The sequence below is a fragment of the Urocitellus parryii genome, chromosome 6, assembly GCF_045843805.1.
Source record: "Urocitellus parryii isolate mUroPar1 chromosome 6, mUroPar1.hap1, whole genome shotgun sequence".
Taxonomy (NCBI): Eukaryota; Metazoa; Chordata; class Mammalia; order Rodentia; family Sciuridae; genus Urocitellus; species Urocitellus parryii.
Genome location: NC_135536.1, coordinates 155,621,510 through 155,647,637, shown reverse-complemented (window position 1 = coordinate 155,647,637; position 26,128 = coordinate 155,621,510). Strand labels below are relative to the sequence as shown.

General features: G+C 38.0%; 1 protein-coding gene across 1 annotated transcript in view; it reads left to right on the top strand.

Annotated features, from left to right (window-relative positions):
• Window positions 1-26,128, top strand: part of Cfap61 (cilia and flagella associated protein 61) — a 262,491-nt gene that overhangs the window by 76,395 nt on the left and 159,968 nt on the right. Inside the window, exons 10-14 of the mRNA XM_026400722.2 lie at window positions 3,312-3,383; window positions 7,394-7,572; window positions 9,393-9,432; window positions 12,456-12,595; window positions 23,142-23,268. Coding sequence (XP_026256507.2) covers window positions 3,312-3,383; window positions 7,394-7,572; window positions 9,393-9,432; window positions 12,456-12,595; window positions 23,142-23,268 — 558 coding nt within the window. The remainder of the gene's footprint in view (window positions 1-3,311; window positions 3,384-7,393; window positions 7,573-9,392; window positions 9,433-12,455; window positions 12,596-23,141; window positions 23,269-26,128) is intronic.

Below are 26,128 nucleotides of genomic sequence, written 5' to 3'. Positions count from 1 at the left end.
TGTTGACTACCAAAATGTCTTTAAGCATAAAGACATAATAGGTTATAATTAAAAGGATAAAATGATGTACCAAGCTAACAACTCACCAAAAGAAAGCTGGAGTGGTGTTATTAATCTCAAATAGAGTGTTTTTCAGAATAGAGACTAATTGCCAGAGAAATGACAAAGCCAAGAGGACAAAACACTCCTGTGTATGAATACTTCTAACAAGAGAACTTCAAAGCCCCTGAAGGAAAAAGTGGTAGGACTGCAAAGACAAATGCATAAATAATAATAGAGATTGTAGTATTCTTCTCTTAATGACTGATAGAACAACTAAGACAATCATTTAGGATATAGAAGATTTTATTTTAAGAACACTGTTGACCAAACTTGACCAAATTGACATTTAATTGTATATTTCCCTCAGCAGTGGCAGAATACATTTTATTCTTCTCAAGTGCATATATAACTTTTAAGGTAGACAATATTCTGGTTTATAAAACAAGTCTCAAATTCAAAAGGATTCGAGTCATCTAAAGTATATTACCTTGCAAGAAAGACATTACAAAAAATAAAACTACAGATCAGTATTTCTCATGAACATTGATCGAAAAATTCTAGTAAAAATTTTAGCCAACTTAATCAATATATAAAAAGGAATGGAAGGTTGGCTACACATAAGAAAATCAATGAAATTAAACATATTAATAAAGCTGAAAAAGAAACACACATTTTTTTCTCAGAAAAAGCATTTGAAAGTGCCACATCCATTCCTTAAAAAAAAACTCTTAGAAAATTAGGAATAGAAGAGAATTTAATTTGATGAAATTTGTTTTTATAAAAGCCTAGCACTAACTTCATACTTGATGGTATGACTTTTATCCTAACAACCAGAACAAGACAAGAATATCTACTCTCACTACTTGCAATTGTATGGTGATTTGAGCCATTGCAAAAAGATGTGAGAAGAAATAAAAGGCATTCAGCTTGGACAGAGAGAATTAAACCTTTTATTTCACAGATAACATAAACATCTAGAAAATCTACAGAACAGCTACTAGTACTAACATGTATTTAGCAAGTTTACTAAATATATGTAAAATCAATACGCAAGATTCAATCGTGTCTCTATATCATAGCAATGAACAAATAGAAATAGAAATAAATACCATTTGGAATAGTACAAATATGGAATATACTTAGGTATAAATTTGTTGAAAGATGTTCAAGACCTGCACACTGAAAACTACAAAATATTTCTGAGAGAAATTAAAGAAGAAATAAAATAAGCAAGGATATATCCTATGCACATGGGTTGAAAGACTTAATATTGTAAAGATGTCAGTTCCTAAATTTGATTTATAGACTCAATAAAAGCCCAAAAAAATTTCAGCAGGAATTTCTTTTTTTAAATTAAAAATTTAACTGCAGAATTCATATGTAAATAGAAAAATCCGTAATAACCAAACAACTTAGAAGATTAACAGAATTGTAGGACTAATACTAACTGATTTCAAGACTTACTATGAACTTCTAGTAATGAAAATAGTTTAATACTGGTGTCAAAGTCAACAAACAGATTAATAGGAAAAAAACACTCATAAATATATGTATAAATATATGTAACATTTAGGTACAACTAATTTTTTGATAAAGGTACATGGCAGTATAGTAAAGAGAGTCTTTTCAATAAATGGAGCTGAAACAATTCAATATCTATATACAACAATTTAAAAATTTAATTCATGTTTCACACCATATACCAAAAGTAACTACAAATGGACCATGGATCCTAATATGAAACCCAAACCTACAGAGGAAAATATAACATGGGAGAAAACCTTTGTGACCTTGGGTTATGTAAAGTTACCTTAGATACAATATCAGAAGCACGATGCATATAAGAACAAATCAATAAATTAGATGTCATCAAAATGTAAAACTTATTGAAAGAGATCTTAAGAGAATGAAAAATACAAGCCTCAGACTGGGAGGAAATATTTACAAATCATATATTTCACCAAGGTATGTTTCTATAAGTTATTTTTTTAAGCTATCAAAACACAATAATATAAAATAAACACCCTTTTTATTTAAAAACGGGCAAGAAATTGGAACAAACACTTTCCAGACGAAGACATATGATGTGAAATGACATTAGTCATTAGGAAATACAAGTGAACAAAACAATCAGACATAACTGGACATCTGTTCGAATGACCAAAATAAAAAAGATTAAGCATTCCAAGAGTGGTGGGAAGTGGAGGAAGTGTAGTACATCTGCATCCATGAAATAGTACTCAGCAACAAGAAGGAACACACTATGGATACTTAAAAATATTGACAAATTTCAAAATAAATATTCTGAAAGAAGTAGAAGTCAGACCTCCTGTCCAAAAAAAAAAAAAAAAATAATTAAAAGATACCATAAAATTTCAGGAAATACAAACTAATCTATAGGACAAAGGAGATTTATGTTGGCCTGTTGTCATCAAGGTCACAAGAGATGATAGCAAGAGGCACAGAGAAATATTGTAGCCTATTCCAGTGACTTGGGATGCTGAGACAGGAGGATTGCAAGTTCAAAGCTAGCTTCAGCAACTTAGAAAGGCCTAAGCAACTTAGTGAGACCCTGTCTTAAAATAAAAAGGATTGGTGATACAGCTCAGTGGTAAAGTGACCTTGGATTTAATTCCCAGTACTAAAAAAGAAAAAAGAAAGAAAGGAAGGAAGGAAGGAAGGAAGGAAGGAAGGAAGGAAGGAAGGAAGGAAGAAAGGAAGAAAGGAACATCAAAGACTGGACAGCGTTGTATGCGTTTGGTATTTTGATTGGGGTGATATTTTTACAGGTACATACAAAATGCAAAACTTCTCACTTTAAATATGTGCAGTTTATTTTATGTCATTTATACATTTATACATAAAATTGGTTTTAAAAGAAAAGAACTTAGTGCAGTTTTCAAGTTATACGTAAAAATAAGAATAATGGAGTTATAATTAACATGTACAGAGAATTAGGAGGTACTCTCATTGTCTGTCCATCCATCTACCATCTATCTTTTTCTATCAAGCATTCAATATTTTTATCTCTATAAGTCCCTCTTTCCCTCTTGCTCTCTTTTTATTTTATCCTCCTAATAACCTTATAAAAAATGCTGTTTTGCCCCCCTTTTACATATGAGGAAACTGAGGGTCCATAACTTTCCCAGTGCCTCCTAGCCAATAAGCAATGAAGCCAGGGTCTGAACATTGGCAGCTTGCTCAAGAGCTTCAGCTCTGAACCACTAAAGATGTAATTAACCCTTGTGTTTTATCATTGTCATTTGCAGGAAAAAGTCCTTGAAGAAGCTGCATCTGGGGAACCTGTATTATCAATCCAAAGTGGAATTAGTGAAACTCAGGTGTGGTTTGAGCAGGGCCTTTGTGTGCATAATAACTGACTTGCATGAAGCACCACCTCTCCCACCAGTCTTTATGTGCTGGTTACTCTCCCAGACCTCCCACCTCTCTCTCCTAGTTCATATCTACCATGGTCTTGCTCCTGTTCTACAAAGCCTCCCCTGGTTAACTCTGACCCTGCAGTGATTAATCCCTTGTCTTGTATCCCCTGCATAATTCAGACCATAAGTAACATTTTTATTCATCATTTGCAACCATTTCAGTTAATGCAGATAACTTTCTCCCTCTCATTGCCAAAAGAGAAAACATTTTGAAGAACAAAAGAATTGTAAAAGTTTTCTAAGACTATATATATGATCTGAGCATGCACACACTTTAGAACATACTTGTAATGCATTATGTATCATTCTCAAGAATCTCAGGTTCCAGTAACTGCCCCTTCCTATTACAGGTTTAGGCCAAAGGGTGGTAGCATCTTCCTCCAGTGGCTATCCCTGGGGTATTTCACCATCCTTCCTTAACTTCCCTTCACCCTATACACATTTTTTGCACGTGGTCCTCTAGCTACTCCATGTGCTGTCTGTTTTCTGCCAGGAAACTGAGGATTCAGGAGATTGGCAGGGTTCTGTGGACCCAGCTCAGGATTTTGACCTTCTCCTAGGGAACTGAGGAGGGTGTTGTAGGTTTTTGAGTAGGAGCTCGACATGCCTGAACATTTCACTTTCCAGTGTTGAGCACAGTGCAATTTTTAACAGTTTCTCAGGACACCCCATTGATAGGCGGACGAACTCTGCATGGGTCAGCCAGAGAAGAAGAAAGCTGGGTAGGGGGGTTCATCAGATCCATGGTAGCACTGGGACTCATGCACTGAACATTGATCCCACACATCAGTACTCTGTCAGAGGGCCTGGCACATACAGTCTCCTCTCCAGATTCTGATCAATTAAGGAGTCCACACACAAGTCATCTAGGGGTAGAAGTACCATATCTTTTGGCTACCACCAAACTGGAGAACAAAGCTTGGATCTGGAACACAAATGGGATTCCCATTTCTTCTTAGGACAGGTGTCTGTCCCCTCCCAGGATATCTGAGGGAGAAGAGGAGAGCACATGAAGTCTGAGAGCAGGATATGCTGCCAGAAAGAGATTGGGCTGTGCAGGGGCCTGTTTTCTGCAGCTCAGTTTAGTGTATACCACCTGGCCCCACCCATAGCCCTGGGTACTAATCACTCCTCAGCACTCTGAGGAAAACTGAAAATACCTGGTGCTTTATTGGTACTGTGCTTGCAGCAGTTCAATTACTTTGGGGGTTAGCCATCAGTCAATAATCAAAGGAGTTGGAGAATTAACACCCCAACTCCTTTGTCTCTGAGATGCAACAGTTGTCAATTGTGTTCTCCATAGTCTCCCAGAGATCTCTGTGAGACCGAGTTAACAATGGAAACCATTCCTTAAATCCCTGGGATCTTGGAGAGAACATTGCCATCTCTGCTGCATCCCCATTTTTCCCTCCCGAGGGCACAAGGAATGACCTACTCGCCAGTGGGTCTCTCGTGTAGGTTCCTCCAGTGGTGAACCTTGAGCTAAGAGAGGAGGTGCAGTGGAGAATGGCAGTTTTATCTCCAAGATTCCTAAGAGGGAGGCCATTATTTTGTGGACCCAAACAAGGATAGAGAGGGAGGGTTGGGCTGGTCCCCTCTCTCTGCATCAAACACAGAGGGCATCTGTAACCAGGTGGATTGACCTCCCATATTTAGCTACTGCCTCTTCTGTGGGGAAAAAACTCTCACCTAAACCAACCAGAAAAAGGATAGAAAGCATATATCCACAAAGCAACAAGTCAGAGAGGAGTTATTGAAAAATAGGCACTTTAAAATACTTAGAATTAATAAAATTGACGGAGCTGACCTTGGCTTAGCCCTTCTGAGGAAGGTAAAACTTTAGTCTTTCTGAGAGGAGAATTTGGTGAAAAGTGGGGCTAAGGACTTGGAGGTTCTGCTGCAGGCGGTGTGAAGAATGAGGCTGAATATGAGGGTTCTGTTTGGCAGACTGATAAGGAGTAACTGAAACCCCAGGTTCTCTGCATCCTCCACTTAGCTCATCAACAAGACCCCAAGGGACACAAAGTGAGAATTCTCTGGAAAAACTGAATAGACACAGCTCTATATTCAGGTCCAGCCTATACTGTATGAGGCTGGGTAATGGTGGAGGACAGAAAATAGAGGAATAAGTGAAATTCTCCATTTCAAATACAGGAACCCCCAGTCCCTCCTCCAGGCACATTCTTTGAATGCAAGAACCCAATTGTTGGTATGAGTTTTCTGTTGCTGCTGTAACAAATTATCATAACCTCAGTAGCATAAAATAACACCAATCTATTATCTTATAGTACAGGAAGTCAGAGGTCCAAAATGGATCTACTATACTAAAATCTAAGTGCATATGGGGCATATTCGTTCTGGAAGATCCAGGAAAGAATCTGTCCTCTGGCCTTTGATAATTTCTAGAAGGAACTTGCATTCCTGTGACCCCTTCCCCCATCTCCAGAGCTATCAGTAGAGAACCTCTTGTCCTTTCTCTGTCTCTGACTCTCCTACCTCCCTATTATAAGGGTAATCCAGGATAATCTCCTCATTTTAAATCCTTAGTTAAATGGCATCTGCAGTCCCTTTGCCCTGTAAGATAACATACTCATGGGTTCTGGAGATTAGGACATACACACCTTTGAGGGCCACTGTTCTCCCTTCCACAGCCCCTTAGGCAGGAGATTAGAGAACTTAATTCCCTGCAAAAACGGACAGGCCCAAAGAAAATAAAAGGCTTCCAGATAATGTCACGGAGGTGCCTCCCCACAGACCTGCCAAATATTTGCCTCCCAAGCATTGTTGTTTTTATAAAGCTAGAATGGTGCTTCAGTAATAAAGGGGCTAAACCATGAACAAAGAAGAAGAGGAAAAGAGATGGAGCTTAAAAAACAGCAACTGCCTTAGAACAAATAAATAAATAATAAATAAAAAGATGATTTAGTGGCTCCTCCAATGAGAGCATTTTTTGGAAGGGTTGAAAGAAAGAAATTTAGTAAATATGATGTAGTATACGTATGATCACTAAGAAATAAATTATTAAGTTTCAATTAATAAAAGGCAGCTCTACATGGAGGCAAAAAGAAAACAGCAACTGTAAAACACGAACAAAAACAAAAACAAAGCAAAAAGGAAAGAAAAGATGCAAGTGGCATTGTAGGCCAGTAGAGCAACAGGTCCAGATTAGAGGAGGGGAAGAAAAAAAAAAAAGTTCATAGAATATTTCAACTTCAACTTCCTGATTGCTTGGAAACTCATATTTACCAATACTTGACAAATCTGGTAATGCATATGAAAAAAAAAATCAGAAAACCAAGCAACTAAAAACAAAGGACACAAATGAGAATGTAGTCGAATTATACTTCTCTGTTCAGGGATAGCAACAAAGCTTGCATATTTGTAATAATGCAAAGACTTATTGGGTTAACTGTGAATTGTGATGTAATTATACTGGGAAGATAGAGTTTAGGGTAGAAGGTTATACAGAAAGGTTAGATCAATTTACTACATTAATATCCAATAGAAAATTTCAAAATCTGATGAATTAAGAAATAGTATATAAGCATTTTATTTAGAAATAAATAAATAAATACGAAAACGTTGAAAGTGCTAGTTAATGGGGAAGGTGAATTATGGGGATAAAAGACTAATGATTTTTAATTACAAAATTTTAGTGTTAATTTGATTTTAATTTTGACTACATGCATGGATTTCTTTGATTTAAAAGAACTTCAGAAGGACCTCAGAATGAATTGTTTCCTCTGGGTTGCAACACCTCAGCTGCTTCTAAAATCAGACTGGACATACTAAGTGCTAACTTTCTAGGTGGCTATAGTGCTGGACCTTCCTGTCTGCCTTAGGAACAGTAGATAAGATAGAGAATAAGTTGCAGGAAGTGAACAGGATTATTATTGGTCTCCTTGGTCTAGGAGGTAGAAAAACTCAGCAGGCGTTCCATTGTTGATGAAGAGGAGCAATATATCAGCAGTGAGAGCTCCACATCCATCTCACTGCACGAGGAGCCCAGTTACTTCCGCCCTGTCTACAAGGGAGAGTCAGATGCTTTTTGTATTCAGCTATTTTGTATTGATGAGAAATATGAAGCAAGGTAAGTACTGAACTTCCGGTTGTTTGTTACAGTAAGAACTTATGACATTTTAATCTTTTGGAGCCAGTGATTTCCAAAGCTGGCCCCACATCCCGATCTCCTGGGGAATTAAAAGCAAAAAACAAAAACAAAACAAAACAAAAAACTGATTCCTGGACCCCTTCCAAAGACTGTTGTTCATAAAATTTGTGTTAAGGCTTACAGATCTGGGCAAGAAAATTGGTCAGGTCTGGCCTCCCTATATTATAGTAGGGGACCAGGAAAATTATCACCACCTTGTAACCACATGCTCCTCCCATTCTTTAAAGTTTGCATTTCTGGGAGATTATGGATTTTAACTGCTGTTTGTCTGGAGTCTTTTGGTTGCAAGTAACAGAAAATCCAATTCAAACTGGGTTTTGGGGAAAATAATGGAATAATTGCTTCACATAACTAAGGATAAGTCCAGTGGTAGGTAGAACCATTTTTAACTAGGGCTTGGGCTAACTTTCTCTCTCTACCTCTTTTCCCTGGTTGCCTGTTGTTGGCTCCAGAGGAGTATTTCCAACCTAGGGTCAAGAGAGCTGATAGTCTTGGGTCTTCATAAATATCCAGTGAGCTGGAGGCATTCTGGCTTGGGCTCAGCTCTCTAGCCAAAGTTCCATGGGAACCAACTGCACTGTGTGCTAATTCCTGAACCTATGACTGTGACCAGACCATGCCTCAAATTGGGCTTGCCTCATGCTCAATCTGGGGTTAGAGACTCACCCAAACCTGAGATCTGGGAGTGGGATAAGCAGAGCAGCCAGTAATCCAAGGAAGGTACTGAAAGGAGAGCATGGTACCAGGCAGATGGAGCCCAGGTGTCGGCCCCCACGTGGTCCCCTCAATTCTTGCCCCTTTGGAGCCCTACATCCCCAGTGCTTGCTATACCCGGGCATTTGGATATGAACCATTGCCCTCAATGCCCAAATTCCACATCTCCTTTAGCACATTGCCTATTTTACCATGTATCCACAGAACAATCTTGAAGAGGCCCACTTTGATAGAGCAGAGGGTTCTGGAATATCTTTTGGATGACCAAGAACAATGCTAGCCATTTCTTTTTAAAGGGTGTATTTAAATGTTTTCCCAATTTTCCGGCTTCCTCCAGAACCATATTTTACTTTTTTTTTCCACTTTAATTTTCAGCTTTCATTTGATATGTCAAGAGCTCTGTAAGGTTTTGAACAACCAATAAAAAAAAAAATTTCAGCTTTCATGGAGGTCGCATAATATGCAAAAGGAAATCTTTTTATTCTAATTATGTTGTAGATACTCTAAAAAGCCTATAAAGTCCTTTGAGATTTGTTGTTTTATGTTTGTTTTTCCCCTGTGCAATTAGTTACGATTGTGCCTAGTTGTAATTTTTGGATTTTTAAACATTGTAATTCCATTTTTAATGGATTTTAAACTCATTATGGGTTGCCTGTGAATATACATATTCAGCTGGTCAGAAAATATTTTATATATAAGATAAAAAAATCAGAATAATCTATAACATACTAATCTCTCTCCCCAGCTCTTCCAAAAAGAAAGTGAAGGATCATGTTCATAGAATAATTATCTTCATACTGGTTTTTCAGATGAGCAGAGATTATTAATTGCTATTAATCTTCAGATCTTCAGATTTAAAAAAAATACTTGGTTACTGACATATAAAGCTCATGACTTTGGTGACTGACTAATGTTCAGCCAACTAATTGCTACCTGAGGAGGAAAGAGCCATAAATCTCTTTAAACAGCCTGTGATTTTACATTTGCTTGCAGTCCAGTGACAATGCATATTTTCTTGTTTACAGGTCGTTGGATTTTATGAATTTTGTTTTCAGTCTTTTTCCTGTAAGTGCATGATGAATTTTGAGTAATATAATTGGTTTTGTAGTTTAAGCAGTTATAGAAAAATAAAACTTATATTTATTGTGCAGGCATCTAAAATGCTATGAATGTTGAGGTATAAACTGCATCTGTATCCTGAGAATAAGGTCAACAGCACTCCTAAGAATAGAAAATACTGTCCTTTTCAATTTGTTCTTTGATCATGCCATTTTAACAGTCTTCTTCCAATGTATAATTTCTTTAAAAGATAGCTTTACCAGTGCTTTATTAGAGTCAAATCATTCATAGTAGCACATGAAAATGTCAAAAATTTCACTGTTGTATCACTTTATAGCTGACGTTGGCATAAAGTATTCTAAAATCATCATATTCCTTTTCAGTGGATAGGAAAGTGGAAACTTGTGATTGATTTTCAGATTGGCATTCCTTTCCCTATGGGTTCCTTGTCCTGAGCCAGAGCCTGACATGTAGAAGGGGCTCAACCCACATTGGTGAATGTATCTCATGGCCAACATTCGGGAGCCGCTTCCTCCATTCTTGTTTCATTGTTGTCCAAGCAACATTTTATTGAAGGGAAGAAAGTGAAGAAGGAAGACAATTGAGGGAAAAGATGGGTTTTTATACAGACTTTTCCCATATCTGGCCCAACAGGAAAATCAATGAGTATATTCTTCAATTGGCTAATTTCAAGCAAAATATCTATTGTTTTATTTTTCCTTGCTATTCTTTATACGGAAGCAAAAATAAACATGGTTTATTTATGTTGCCTACACACCATATGATCTTAGGTTTTATTTTCTCATTTCTTAAATATGATGAAACCTTATAATAAGGCAATATATCTTCCACTGTAATTTCTTTGAATTATTTTTAAGGCATTTTTAAAGCTCATAAAAACATGTAGATTATTCCAAAAATAAAATTTACAAAACCAGTTTCCTTCAAAGATGCCTCAAGGAAATCTCACTAAGTTTAATCCCCATTTTAAAGTTCATGTGAAGGCAAATCTTCAGCATTAGACAAGTAATGCTGTGTTTTAAAAAGGTAGGGATATCTGTTTATTTTTAAATGCTATTTGATTTTGGAATATGAGGAACAGGACCATTACTTCATCCATAATCTTACAAATCCAAGTCAAAGCAACTCATTAGAATCAGTCTCCCACTCCTAGTAAATCCACTGAGGCTTGGCATCCAGTCCCTATTTTCAAACTGAGTATTTCAGCAACTCAACTCTGAAGTTTCCCAAAAGGAGTTGTGTTATTTTGCTAGAAAGAAGAAAGATAAGGTCAAATAATGATTCACTCCTTTGGGTTGCAACAAATGTCCAGAGGGTTTTGGATTAGCACAAGTAATGCCTTCACAGGGTTCAAGGGGAGGCGAGATCCCAAAGGGACAAATTAGCTCTGGGAAGAGCAGGTTGCTTCTGCAGGGACCTGGCAGAGGATCAAGTGGCTGCCAGAAACACAGGCAGCCTCAAGCAGCACCATTCATAGACACTGAGTGTGAATCATATCAGTGATTCTGAATGTTCCAGTGGCCACTTGAACAAAAAGTGAAAAGGAATAGACGAAACCCATGTTAATAACACTTTTCATCTAATTCAGTATGATCCATATTTAATCATTTCAGCATGTAATCAATATGAAAGTCTATTAGTAAGCTATTTTACATTCCTTTTCTCATAATAAGTCTTTGAAATCCACTGTGTATTTTATATTACAGCACATCTCAATACAGGTAATATGTTTCATCAGAAATACTTGATCTGTACTTAGATCTCATAAGGCTTATAGATGGATGATGTTTTAGTCAGCTTTGTGTCACCGTGACCAAAACTCCTGACAAGAACAACTTAGAGGAGGAGAGGTTTATTTTGGCTCACAGTTTCAGAGGTTCAGTCCATAGATGGCAGATTCTTTGGCTCTGGGCCCAAGATAAGGCATAGTATTCTGGGAGAAGGGCCCAGCAGAGGAAAGCTATTCAGTACTCATGACAAAAAGAAATTAGGGAGGAAGAGGGAGGAAGAGAAGAGGGCACTTCAGGAAGAACAATTCTTCTAGGGTACAACTCTGATGACCCACCTTCTCTACCTATACCCCCTCTGGGTACAGTCACCACCCAGTCCATTCAAACTAGCATGGGCTGATTGGGTTACAGTTGTCAAAATCCAATCATTTAACATCTGAATATTCCTGCACTAACAGAAGCCTTTAGGGGCCACCTCAAATCCCAACCAGAATAGATGAGGAGATTCACATCCTCAAGTTAGGATGACTAGATTCACATAACCCAAACACACACAAAACTATTTTAATAATCAAAACTGAGCACCCATTTTAAAACTTAAATGAAGTTAAATAAAATTAAATTTTAAAGATTCTGTTTCTCAGTCACACTGGCCACATTGCAGATGCCCATTGGCTGGATGTGGTCATTGGCTACCACACAGGACAGCATAGATCTAGAAAGTCTGTGGCATCTGTTAGGACATGTAGATCCTCCTGTGACTGCTTACTAAACCCCTGCCCTTGGATCTTCACTAAAGGGATCATTTCATGATTAAGACACGCACACATCTGTTTATGGGTAATCATAGGATTTCAGAGCCTGAAAAGGCACACTATATCACCCTGTTATCTCAGAGGAGTGGATAAGACTGCTGTGAGGTCACTTAGTAAGGGCCAAGACTTTGCTAGGACATCAAGCTGTCTTATTTACTCGGTGATGCAAGTGAATCCTCAAGAGCAAATGGTCTTGGTTTAAAAGTCTACTTCTATAAAAGAGCTTTGCCAACATATGTCATTGTTCATAATATCTATTTATTCAGGTTTCATTTAGACTTGTGAATATTTTCTTCATATTCTTGTAGTTGCTTATCTCCATGATTACTTTCCAAATTATAGGAAAATGACTATCTTCTCCTAAATGCATTTTGCTTCTATTTTCCTTAGTGTTTTAGAGTAGGAATCTGTTTAATGATGACATTTGACTCTTTCCATGTGTCCTGGTTTTTGATCATGTTAGGACAAGAACTTCTGCCTCATTTCTCTGCCCCATCTCACCCCTGAGTTTGTCCTCATCCAGAACTTCGTGAAGATCGTCCCCTACAACAACTGCACCCTTGAACATGATCTCTATGTCTTCCATCGGGCTGGATTGCTGAAGTAAGTGGACACATATTTGGCCAAAGGACAATCCAAAAAATTAAAATGAGAAAAGAAGCAGGAACTCCCTGCTATGTAAATTTAATGACTTATTTTAAAGATTATCTTTTATTAGCAGAGGACTAATAAAATGATTGTAATTAATACTTTTAAGGAAAGAGTAATTACTGAGAAGAGACTTGTCCTGTCAGATGTTAAAACATAGTATAGGTCTACAATAATAAAAACAATGCCACATAGATGGATTCTATAGTTGGGACAAAATGCACAAGAACAAATCCAACCATGGACCCAACACACAGTAAGAATTTAGTGTATAAATGTGATAAAGTATCTGTACCAACAGTGGGAAAATGAAAGATTAGTCTGCAGGTGTTTGGACAAAATTAAGATGGAAATATATTTTTTAATATTCTAAGGTAAAATAGATTTCTTCAGTAACTGAAGAGTTAAGCAAATAATGAAAACATTAAAAAAATTAGAAAATTTTTCCTCAGGGCTAAGAATCTATGCCAGGATCTTGAAATATAATGGTGAAAAATACCTAGATGTGGTTCCTGCCTTTTCAAGACTTATATAAGCTACAGCTGTGAGGGGCATAACTCAGTGAAGTTTGTTTGTTTGTTTACTATATCAAGTTTTGTGAATCATCCTAATTTAACTAAAATGCAGTTGACTAACAAAGATATATTTTTAAGCTGGCAAAGAGAACTCTGGCCACATTTCAGCCCACGGAAAAGGGTATATAGAGAAATGGATGGAAAGTCCAAGCCTTCTGTTCATATTCTGAGGTCAGGAACTTGGTCAAATGGCTCTACCTTCTGGCTGGGAGATATGTTGCTAGTGAGTTGGGTGTATACAATAAAAACTTCTTTGATTTTGTTACTAAAAGGAGAAAGAGTAAAGGATTATATGGGGCCGTTACATCTCCTTTCTATCTTGCATAAGTACCAAAGTTCTAGAAAGGTTCCCAGGATTCCATTTACCCTCTGTGCCTCTGGGAAGCAGGACTAGGGGGATGTGGTGAAGATGATGACTTATTTGCTGTATGTATATCTGTTCTGTTTGGGTTTTTTACTTCAATTAATAAACCTTAATTTTTTTAGAGAATTTTTTAGGGTCACAGCGAAATTGAGCATAAAATTCAATTTCCACATAACCCTCCCCCAACTCCACACATGGACTTTTTGATACCATTAACATCCAGCACCAGAATGGTATACTTGTTATAATTGGAGAACCAACCTTGCAGGTCATTATCAACTCATGTCCATGTAGAGTTCCCTCTTGGTATTGACCATTCTATGGATTTGGACAAATGTATAATGACATGTATAATGACGGCATTATAATATCATACAGAATAGTTTTACTTCCCTAAAAAATCTGTTCTCTGCTGATCATCCATTCTTCCCCTCCGGCAACCACTGATCTTTTTACTGTCTCCATAGCTTTACCTTTTCCAGAATGTCTTGTAGTTGGAATCATGCAGTAAGTATGTAGCCTTGTCGTATTGGCTTCTTTCGCGTAGTAATATGCATTTCAGTTCCCTCTTGGTTTGCCCAGGAATCTGTACTGCTAATAAGCATTTAGCTTGACTTTTATGCACATTACAGATTGAGAAGCACTGCAGATGCTTTTGCTTTTATGAATGTCTTATTCAGTAGTAAAGAATATGATTCTGCCTCTCTTCCAGATGCAGATGTTCTAGAACCATGTAAGCCACACTTACTTTAAACTTATTATCTGGTAATTTTTTGGCACTGTCAAGTTACTTGGTCACTTGCATACTATATAAATAATCCTTGAGCTAAATTTTATAAGAATATGTGGGCTATAATAGTTTTATTATGTTATATATAATTATATTATATATCATATACATTAATTATATATTATATAGTTTTGTACCTATCAAGTAATGCTTCTCATTTCCCTTACCTGCTTCTTGTTCTCTGTTTTTCCCTTTTCTCATAGTTTTCTAAAACCATCTTTTGAAATTTCAAAATTTAGACTAACGGGGAGAATGCTTTCAGCTGGCATTAAGAAAATCCAACTCAAAATGGCTCCCAGCCCAGGGCATTTATCAGCTCACATAGGTGAGAGGTCTGGAGATAGGCAAGGTTTACAGTTTGTATCGCAAGAGCCTTGATTCTTTCCTCTCTTCCATTCTGCCCTCTCCTTTGTCATCTCCATTCTGGAATTGGCTCTTATCACATTGGCAAAATGGCTGCTGTATTCTGGGCCGACATCCCTGCGGCATTGTAGGGAAGAGATGCTGGCTGATGCTATGTGCTTTCTTTCCCAGAAGCCCCCAGAAAACCTCCTTATTTGTCCAGTAAAACAGCCAACATTGACTGCTTATGTGTTCCAGCTGTATTCCAGGTTCTGATGAAAGAGAAGTGACCCCAAAACGGATGGAAATCCTTGTCCTCATGGGGTCTGTATTCTATCTAGCAAGAGGAGAAAGACATGAATAAAGACATGAAATAGTATGTACGTGATGAGCACAGGAAGTGGTGCACTTGAGCAAAGGCCTGGGGGAGATGCAGAAGGAGCCACAAGGTCAGGGTGAGGGCACAGGTCCTCTTTTTATGCCCCCACTCTTTTTATGCCATAGTTTAAAAAATATATCGTGTTATTCCATTTTTTGCTTCACTTCTCTTGACATTTGGGATGAATTGTTCCTGCTCTTAAGTTTGGTTACTTTAAATTTCATGACCTCATGTTCTGGTCTCCTACCTAATTTCCTCCTCCATCCCTTGGGAAATTATATTTGTGTCTGTCACCTGCCCTCTGGCCATGCTGGTGAACACCGGGACAAATAATTCATTCAATTGCTAGTGATGGCTACCTCTTCTGTCAACAAATCCTGCACCCAGGTTTCCTCTCATCTTATGTAGTGACTCTTGGTCTTTAATATGAGAATACTTCCTAACGTTATGCTAACTTTGAAATTAAGTATGGATAAATTAAATGTTTTCTTTTTTAGCACTTTTACTTTATATAGTAATCTCTAGAATGTTTCCAGACTTAATATAGGGTTTGTGTATGGCTTCAAAGATTGGTTATTCCATTTTTGCTGTTTGCCCAGTCTCCACCTTCGCACTTGCTTTTCCTTCTTCTGTCTTTAGTGGAGGATGCATTTGGATAAATTGGCTGCTCATCTCATCTTGCTGCCCTTCCAAAATATGCTTTTCTGAAATTTGACATTTTTTATTTGGGAGAATATGTTTCAGACTTATTTATCTAACCAATATTTATTGTGCTAGAAATCATTTTCTAATACATAAATACACTGAGTTAGATCATGGAACCAATTGTCAACTCTGCTCAGTAAATAAAAATGCCCTTATGTGGTAGGCCTTTGTTTAAATGATTCCTCCCTTTAATGGGTTTGTTTTATTTACTCCTCTGTGAGTAGCTCACTCATGCCTGGTTGCTGTTCTTTCTACAAAGCCACCATCATACCTGGTTCAGGTTATCATGGGGCATGTTTTAGTGATACCAATCTTCTGCTCCTTCTGTTCCTGAGTAGTCTTTTTGAACAGCACCCAGTAGAAACTTTACTTTTTGTTTTGTGGTAGTTGTTGTTTGGTTTTTGTTTTTATGAGGAGTATTTCTGGCAATTTTGGTTTTGATTTAAAATGAAATGCTAATAACTGTAGAATTATTTAATGATTCTATTACATAGTTCCCGCTGTTACAGTTCAAAAAGAATCAGATCACATTTCCATTATTATGTCTTCATTTACCAGCATCAAAAAATTGGCCCATTTTTCTGCAATATGTGTGACTATACACACACAGAAACAACTTGTAGTTGTATAAAAAATTTTACTCATTCAATTTGGGGTTAAAAGTTAAGTGGTGATTTTTTTTCCCTTCTACTTTCACATATGATTTTCTATTTCATTCAGTATGTAGTCTGAGTAATTACCATAAATTCTGACTTTTGAGGCCAGGCTAGGGCGTAAAACAGGAAAAGATGAAAACATCTTGCTGTGAAGCAGGTGATGAAGGCTGCAAAACTTTTAAAATCTAAAAAGAAACCAGCGGTCAAAGGTGTCATCATTTCTTCATGGAGAGGGGACACTTCTGACAACTTTGGGTATTTGAGTACATCAGAGAAAGAAAGAGGTGACCTGGGGAGGTGAAGGTGATTAGTGGAGTTGAAGGTGATTAGGGGAGATGAAGGTGACCTGGGGAGGTGAAGGTGATCAGGGAAAGTGAAAGTGACAGAGGAGGTGAAGATGACCTGGAAAGGTGAAAGTGACCTAGTAGGTGAAGTTGGTCAGGGGAGGTGAAGGTGACCTGGGGAGGTTAAGTTGATTGGAGAAAGTGAAAGTGACGAGGAGGTGAAAGTGATTAGGGAAGGTGAAAGTGACTAGCTAGGAGGTGAAGGTGATCAGGGTAGGGCAAGGTGACCTGGGAGATGAAGTAACCTGGGAAATGAAGATGATCTGGAGAGATGAAAGTGACCAGGGGAGGTGACAGGTTAGAAAACAAGACTCCTTACTGCATCTGGTGGCGGGAGAAAGCCAGATAGGTAGACCAAGAAAACCACAGCTAATGTCCCTTGCTGAAGCAAGATGATTTAGAACAATGCCTGCACCCTTGAGGAAAGAATGGCTAAACCAGCCTGCTTACTGAATGCACACTTGCTTCTGGAAGGGTCAGGTAAGGTGATACCCAGAGCAGAGGGAAGTGAGAGTGTCCTCCTTCCAGGTCTCATGCAGTGAGACAGAAAAAAAGGGCCCACCATCATGGGTATAGCAGAAGAAGGGGGATTTAAAAAAAATTTATCTGAAGCCTGTAAAGAGATGAAATTAGGGTCACATTTAAATATATCCAATGAGACACCATCTTTGTCAGTCCTTCCAGGCCTAAGTCAAAGTGTAGACAGCAAAGTGGACTTGTGTTTTTGGATTTTTATTTATCAGATTCAAAGTTCATCTTTTAGAAAGTATTAGTACAATTTTATGGACCTTCAATGAATATTCTGAATCGTTAGGATTTATCTGAGAATGGTAAGAAATAAAGATAGCTACTTGATTTAACAATAAATTGTGTCCTTTTGGTGTGTACATGACATCATATATATTTTAAAATCACTTGCATTCTAAGAATTGCAGAGGGTGATAATAAAATATTAAGCATCCTTATAGATTTGTTTTGAAGTCATTTTATTTTATTCTATTTATTTAATTTGAGGGGTACCGGGGATTGAACCCAGGGGTGCTTAACAACTAAGCAATATCCCCAGCCCTTTTTATTTTTTATTTTGTTACAGAGTCTCGCTAAGTTTCTGAGGGTGACTTCAAACTTGCAATCCTCCTGCCTTGGCCTCCCAGGTTGCTGGGATTACAGGCATGTGCCACTGCGCTCAGCAAAGTCACTTTATTTTCCAAGGGGCTTTCTATAGCTAAAGCATGGATAAAGGTCTCTATAACTCCTGGTCCATTTTAAACTCATATATATTACTGTAAATTTTAGGGGATTTCAGAATTGTTTCTCAGAATATGCCTCTAGAATCAACAGAAGGCCAGCCCCACAGGGTAGGAATTGTGGTCCTGTTTCCTGATAAATCTGTAGCACACAGAGTGTACTGCAGATATGTAATAATCAGTTGCAACTCACTGAATGAATGAACCATTCTTAACAATGGTTAATAACTGATTTTAATAACTGATTTTTAAAGGAGTACATTTTTATAGAGAATTTATCACTGATGCACATTCATTTTTCCCTTTTTCTAGATGCTCCTGTCAGTTGCTGTACGGGAGCAATTAGGGCACATACCTGTTGCCACATTTCCATTTCCTTCTCTCTAGCTACAGGTCCTTCTCATTCCAGTTCTCATTCCAGCTGCTGTTCCTAGCACAAGATGCAGAACCAGTTACCTTCCCTCAGAGCTGTAGAAAAAAGGTCACCCATGGACTAAACCTGCATTCTGACTTCTGAACTGATTTAAAAATGTGAAAAATAGCTCTCATGAGCAAATGCAGGCATTTAAAGAACCCTGTCCAGTAAAAAAATGCCTTGTGATCACACATACAATTTAAAATTTTCTCATAGCCACATTAATTTTTAAAAAATAGGTGAAATCAATTATAGTATTTATTATTTAACCTACTATATCTAATATATTATTTCACCATGTAATCAATATGTGATAGGATCAATGATGTTTTTTTACATTCTTTTCTTGTACCAAGTTATCAAAACTCAGTTGTTAGTTTGTACTTAGAGCAGTCTGAATTCTGAGCAGCCACATTTCAAGGGCTCAGGAGCCACCTGTGGTTAGGGGCTCTGTACCAGACAGTGTAGCTTTACAATAGGGCACAAACCTATTACCATGCCCATTCTTCCTCCTGAAATTCCAGGAACCAGTGAAAATTCTCAAGTGTTCCTCCTTGGCAAATAGAAATAACAAACATGAGAGCTGCACAATGTAATGCAAAATGGGTGCATCCCCTAATCAACAGTAGATTTTTATGGACAGATAAGGGAAATGATGTTTGTGTTTTTCTGGCGCTTGACAGGGAAACAGCCCCGTGTCCTACTCAACATCTATTCATCACTACAGTATGCTAAGGAAAAGCCTGGCTTTCCAAATGGACCATGATGTGGTCTGAGCTTTGAGCCTTGCTGGGGGGAGACATTCACGTGCTCATTCAATTACCTGGCTCTCAGAACACATTGTAACTCAGTTGCAGCACTAAGCTCAAACAAGTAATAAGCTCTCTGACTATCTCTATATAAGCTGCATAATTCATTCACTTAGCAGTGATTTATTGAGCACTTACTATATGCCAGGCATTGTTCTAGCCACAGGGTTGCAGCAGGGGGCAAATGGATCAATATTCCTATCTTCATGAAGGTTTATTCTAGTGGGTGGGGAAAAAAGGAAGTTCACAGAAAAAAAAATAGAATGAATAGTGGTGATGGGAGAGTTAGGGTTTCCAGATTTTAAATCAGGGGATCAAGGTCAGGGATGATATCATTGAAAGGGTGAAGTCTGAGCAAAACACTTGATGTTGAAGTGGACACAAGGCTAGTAGATTTGTTGGGGTGAGGAGCGGGAAGTCAGGTGATAACCGAGGAGGGAGCATGACAGTTGTGTTTAAGGAAAACTTTGGTGATGTGTGATGCAGAGCAGAGAAAGCAAGAAGCCAAGGATTCAGGGATGAATCAGAGAGAGAAAAGGTCTCAGAGAGACCCCCAGAGCCAAGAAATAAGGGAGGCGGCTGTGGTCAGGGAGCTTTCAGTCGCTGGATGACTTTGGTTCTCACTGGGAGAATACAATGGGAAAGAGCTGGGATTCTTAACTTGGGTCCATGGGTAAAATTCAGACAAAAAAAAAAAAAGATATCTCTATTTTTCTTCACAAAGATTTCACTGGAATTTGGCATTTCCTTCCGTTGTAAAAGTAGACAACAAACCACCACAGTGTCAGCAGTAGCTGCCCCTTTCTCTCACATTGCAACCACAGGTATCTTCCCATCATGACACAGATTTGTTGACATCTACATCTGCCAGTTATTACTTATAACCATCAATGAAGCAAAAAAATGCTAGTTATGAGACCACTGCTGAGTCATGTTTCTTTCATGTATTGTAATCCTGTGTCTCATCTTGTGCATTTGAAAACACTATTTATTCTGAGAGGAGGCATAAAAGAGGCTGGAAATACCGCTCTTCCTGGGATTTGAATAGATGGATCATAATATGTCAAAATTAACGCTTTACAAATGTCACTCTGGTGGCTCGGCTGAGGGTGGATTTGTGGGGCAAAGGTGAAAAACATGCAGACATGTGAGGATACCGTTGTACCACCCCAGACGGGAGGTGAGGGTGGTCGGGGCGAATATTGAAGCTTGGGAGAAGTGGGTGGATTTAGATGCATTTTGAAGGAAGAGACAATCTGAAGTGCAACCCAGCCAAAGAGAGGCATTTGAGATAGCCAAAAGGTAGCCGAAGGTTGGGGCTTGAACCCCTGGAAGGACAGATTTACCATTAAGTCAGACGGGAAAGACAGTGGAGGGCTTTAGAAGGACAACACTAAATAGACTATTAGACAACCGGGTTTGTTTCATTTTGCGGATGCAATGTCCTTTAGGGTAAGCTTATCCAAATCTTCCACAGTGTGTGAAGCTTTTTTGTCTGATACCAGTTTCCAAATCCTACCAGTAGGATGATTGGTCTAGTCAAATTCTTCTTGTGACTGTCAGTTTTTCCTTCAGTGTCCTAAGCTATGCTGTTAAGTTGCAGTTTTGAGCCTGTTGCATCTTCCTAGTGAATTTCTACTTTTCTTATCAAGTAAAGACTTTTGTTCACATACTGATTTTTGCCCTAAGGTCTAGTTTATCTGATATTTATAGCTGCACCCACTTATTTTTTGGCTCTGAGTTATATTTCCATTGCCTTTCCAGATTTATAGAGATATAATTCACACAGCATATAATTTATCCATTTAAAAGTGTACAAGATGTACAAGTCAATGGTTTTCAGTACATTTATGTTATTCCTCTATCTGACATTTTCATCACCCCAAAGGCTACTCCATGGCTATTAAACAGTCACATCCATTACTTTCTTTCCCAGCCCCTGATAACTTCTAATCTACTTTCTGAATCTAAATTGGATTCTGCAGGACATTCAATATAAATGAAATTATATAATATGTGACCTTTTGAATAAGGCTTATTTCACTTAGCATAATGTTTTTAAGGTTCAGCTATGTTGGAATATGTGTTGGTACTTCATTTCTTTGTATGGCTGAATAATATTCCATTGTGTGTGTGTGTGTATGTGTATCACATTTTGTGCATCCATCAGTTTATGGACACTTGGCTTGTTATGACTAGTGAGCTCTTATGATTAATGCTGCTATCAGCATTAGTGTGCAAAGGTTTGTGAGATCATATTGTTTTATTCACCTTTTTTTTTGCTGCTGTGATGAAAGCACCTGACAAGAACAACTGTGGAAAAGGAAAATTTTATTTGGGGGCTCACAGTTTCAGAGGTCTCAATCCACAGACAGCAGACTCCCTTTCTTGGGCTCATAGTGGAAGAGAGTAGTGGAGGGAAGCAGCTCACATGATGATCAGAAAGCACAGAGAGTGACTGTATTCATCAGATACAAATATATACCCCAAAGCACACCCCCAATGCCCCACTTCTTCCAGCCACACCCCATCTGCCTTCAGTTACCACTCAACTAATCCCATCAGGTGATTAATTCACTTATTGAGTTGAGGCTTTTGTAACCCAATCATTTCTTCTCTGAACCTTCTTGCATTGTCTCACATGTGAGCTTTTGCAGGACACCTCACTTATAAACCATAACACATATATTGTTAATACTCCTAAGTATTTTTCCAGTAGTTTTGTGTTCTCTGTTTTACATTCACATCTTTAACCCATCAGAGCTAAATTTTGATGTGAGGTGGTCATATCAGAATCAAGTTCTTTCACATAAAAATTATCATGGTAATATTAATCGATCATTTTTAACCAGTTAATTATAGGTGTAGATTTCCTTTGCCAATATGCACAGATATTTAGTACCTAAGAGTTAAAATAGACTAGAATAGTCTATTAACATTAGGAGGAATAGCCTGGTCTTATTTAATCATAATACCCTGATGACTATAGAGAATTCAATGAAAGGCCAGCTACATAATATGAATGGGCAAGAATTTTACACTGAGTCACCAGTCAACACTTCATGGCTCTGCCTACCACCAGAGTGTGGACAGTAGCTCCCTTGTGTGGCCAGAGACTCCACAGGTTATGTATCTGACCTTGACCCTCTTCAGTCCGTGTCCAGGCTCTCACTGGGAATTGAGGGTGATCGTAGATGTGGACCTCCCCAAACCAACACAGCCCAGCTGTTACCCATGGCAGAGGGAGGCAGCAGTTGTGAGGCAGGGGTGGAGAGTACCAAGGTGCCAGGGACAGGGAACAGGTAGGAGATAACCCACTATGGAGAAGTGATGGGTGGGTGGGGGGGACCGTGCATGAGTAGAGACCCCTATCCCCTGGACGTGCTGCACTGTCTCATTTCACTTAAAACACAAAATCAAAGATACAATTATTAAGAATTTCTAAGATGGTGAAGCATTAAACTCAAAGTGTGAGGTAGGTCCTTCAGAGCATGCTGCTCTGGGCTGCTCTCTGGGGAACATGCTTGTGAAGGCAGTCCTGGTACAGTGCAATTTCTTAACATATCATGAAAAAATGGTTGAGCCCAGGTCCACCTGAGAAATAGAGTGCTGAGCATTTTAAATTGTATCCCTTTAAAGTATGATCTTGTTATTTTGGCTAATGGCATTATCTTATTCTTTGTACTCTTTTGTGTACTTTCCAGGTTTTCCAGAAGGAAATGAATTACTTTTAATTAATCAAATTCCAATGTGAATACGTATATACTCCTCCAAATATTATTTTATATGATATATTGCAATTCTTTCTCCATTTCTGGGAGAAATACATATTTTGGTACTTTAACCTAAAAAATAATATTTCTCTCCTTATCCAGGTCCATTAAGATAAGATTAGCCACTTTAATGGACACTCCTGGCATTGAAAAGCTTGTGAGAACCCTCATGCTCAGTGAAAGCATATTGACAGATTTAAGCCAATACAATGAAGCTCGCAGAGACCCTGTAAGTACCTGCAGTGACCAGAGTAGCCTCCTTCTCCTCATGATATAAGACCATTGTGACCCATGTACATTCATCTCTGAAGTTTCCTTGAACTTCATTTGGAGAATCCTATGGTGGAGAGCAGCCCAGGTGGGATTCAAAGACGGGGACAAGAAAACCAAAACCAAACCAAAACAAAACAAAACAAGGAGATTGAAGTTTAAGGAGGAGAAGCTATTTTCCTCACTGGTATTGCTCAAGGCGGCTGATAATATACCCCAAATCTTTATCACAAGAATTAAAAAATTTGAACTTGAGGCACAATTACATCACAAAACTATATAAATAAATCATGGTCCCTAGACTAAGATGGATCTCCTTGTGGTCAGGGACTTCATGAAGATATGGCACCTACCTGGTAGTTATCAGACTTAGTGGGTCCCCATTTTGACCCTACTGGATGATGAGCCTGGACAGACCCTTTTGTTGAGCAGGCTGGGTTCTCAAGACTGGACAGGCTAGGAAGGATCCTGTGTGGAAAATGTTGGGTCCTCTTTCTAGTACAGGAAGGCATGTGTATGCCAAGGCAAAGGCAGGCTGGCAGTGGTCCTCATGTTAACACCATTACCTTAAGGGCCATGCCAGCTAAGGGCCGTGGAACTAGGCTTGGATTGGGAGAAGCATCCAGTTACTTACATTTAATTTTGAAATATTTTTTTAAATATTTCTTTTTTAGTTATAGGTGGACACAATATTTTATTTTTATGAGGATCGAACCCAGTGCCTCATGCATGGTAGGCAAGCACTCTACTTCTGAGCCAAAACCCAGCCCTAGTTTTGAAATAATCTTATTGAAGTATAACCAATAAGCAGTTTGATGTATTTCACAATTTGAATACCACACATAACCAGCACCTGTTTCCAAAAACAGACTGACCCCAGCCAGCCAGAAGACCCCCCCTCCTACTTCCATTCAGGCACTTTCCTAAGGTTAACTCCTTGTCTTCTAAGATCAGAGATTAATTGTGCCTATTTTGAGCTTTATGTAAATGGAATCATGCAGTTTATTTTCTGACATTGGGTTTCTTCTACTCAGCAACATGTTTCTGAGATGCCCCCATATTATATCATGAAGAATTCCATTGCATGGATACATCACAATTTATTTCTTAATTCTACTGCTGAGGCCATCTGTGGAGTTCCCAGTTATTTGTTCTTTTTGAGGGGAAAAATCTTTTTAGTTAATTATTAAGTCACCAGGAGGGAGACATCAAGCATCTAAATATAATGACAAATACACAAATGTTTAATATTTATAAAGGCATCAAAATGAAATAAAACTTCCCACCAGCATTTTTTTTTTTTTTTGCTTTGGTTTGCCTTGGTCTTTTTGTTTCATTTGTTGCTCCTTCCTTCTTAGCCCCTGTCAAGAGTATGATTTTGCGTCCTTGTTCCCAAAATATGGTCCAGGGAACCTTGGTTTTGGGAGGAGTGGTGATTTCCAAGTCATAAAAGTTCAGTGGTTCTATGAGATAAAAGCTATTTTCATAATGAGAGAATTAAATTATGTTCCTTTTCCACTTTATTGACATTTGCACTGACTATTCAAAAGTGATAGTGGATAAAACAGTTGGCACCTTACCAGGAATCAAGGCAGTGACACCAAATGTCCTATTAGTCATGGAATTCTTCATCTCCCTGACCTGCTTTCAACAGAAAAGGAAACCCACTAAGGAATATTACTGCATGCCTGTCAAAATGGCTAAAGCAAAATATAGTGACACCATTAAATGTTGATGAGGATATAGAGAATTTGGACCACTCATGTGGAATTGCTAAGTGGTGGAGCCACTTTGTGAAACATGTTGTGTTTTCTTAAAAAGAAACAAATACAATTATTATATGACCTAGCAATTGCACTCCTGGGCATTTGTTCCAGAGGAATGAGGACTTGTACATAAAAGTCCACAGCAGCTGGAATTACCCCAGATGTTCTTCAACAGATGCATGGTTAAAAAAAACTATATCACATTCACACCATGGGACACTACACAGTAACAAAAGGAATGAACTGCTAATCCATGTTATAGCTTTGGTATGTCTCCAGGGTATTTTTCTGAGTGGGGAAATAAAGCACCAATGCCTAAAGGTTATGTACTGTATGATTCCATTTGTGTGACATTTGAAATGATAAAATTTTAGAAATGGAGGACAGATTATTTGTTGCCAGAGTTAAGGGCAGGGGAAAGGTAAGATGAAAGGTAAGGAGATAAGTATAGCTATGAAAGGGAAACCTAAGGGATTTTTGTGGTATTGGGACTATTCAATACCATGGTTGTGATAAATACACAAACCTATGTAGGTAATGAAATTATGTAGAACTCAATACACATACGAACACACACTTGAATCAATGTCATCTCCTGCTTGTCTTATTGTAGTTTTGCAAAATGTTATCATTAGGGGATACAGGACAATGTATACAAGGAATTTCTATATTATGTCTTAAAACTGTATGTAAATCTATAATTATCTCAATTGCAATTTCAATTTTAAAAAAGAAGGATCCAGTTTCACTAAAGAATATTCTTGATTAGGCAGTAACATTACTAATTGAATAGAATCTCAGCCTTTGAGTCCATGTGTTTTTGGTATTCTTTGTGACAAAATGAGAAATATGCATGAAGTGTGTCTATTGTATCCTGAAGCATGTAGGTTGTTTCAAGAAAAAGCACTTCTGCAGTTGTTTGAACTGCATGTTGAACCAACTGCCATTTTTTAAATTTCTTTTTTAGTTTCAGTTGGATACAATACCTATATTTCATTTATTTATTTATTTATTTATTTAATGTGGTGCTGAGGATCAAACCCAGTGCCTCAC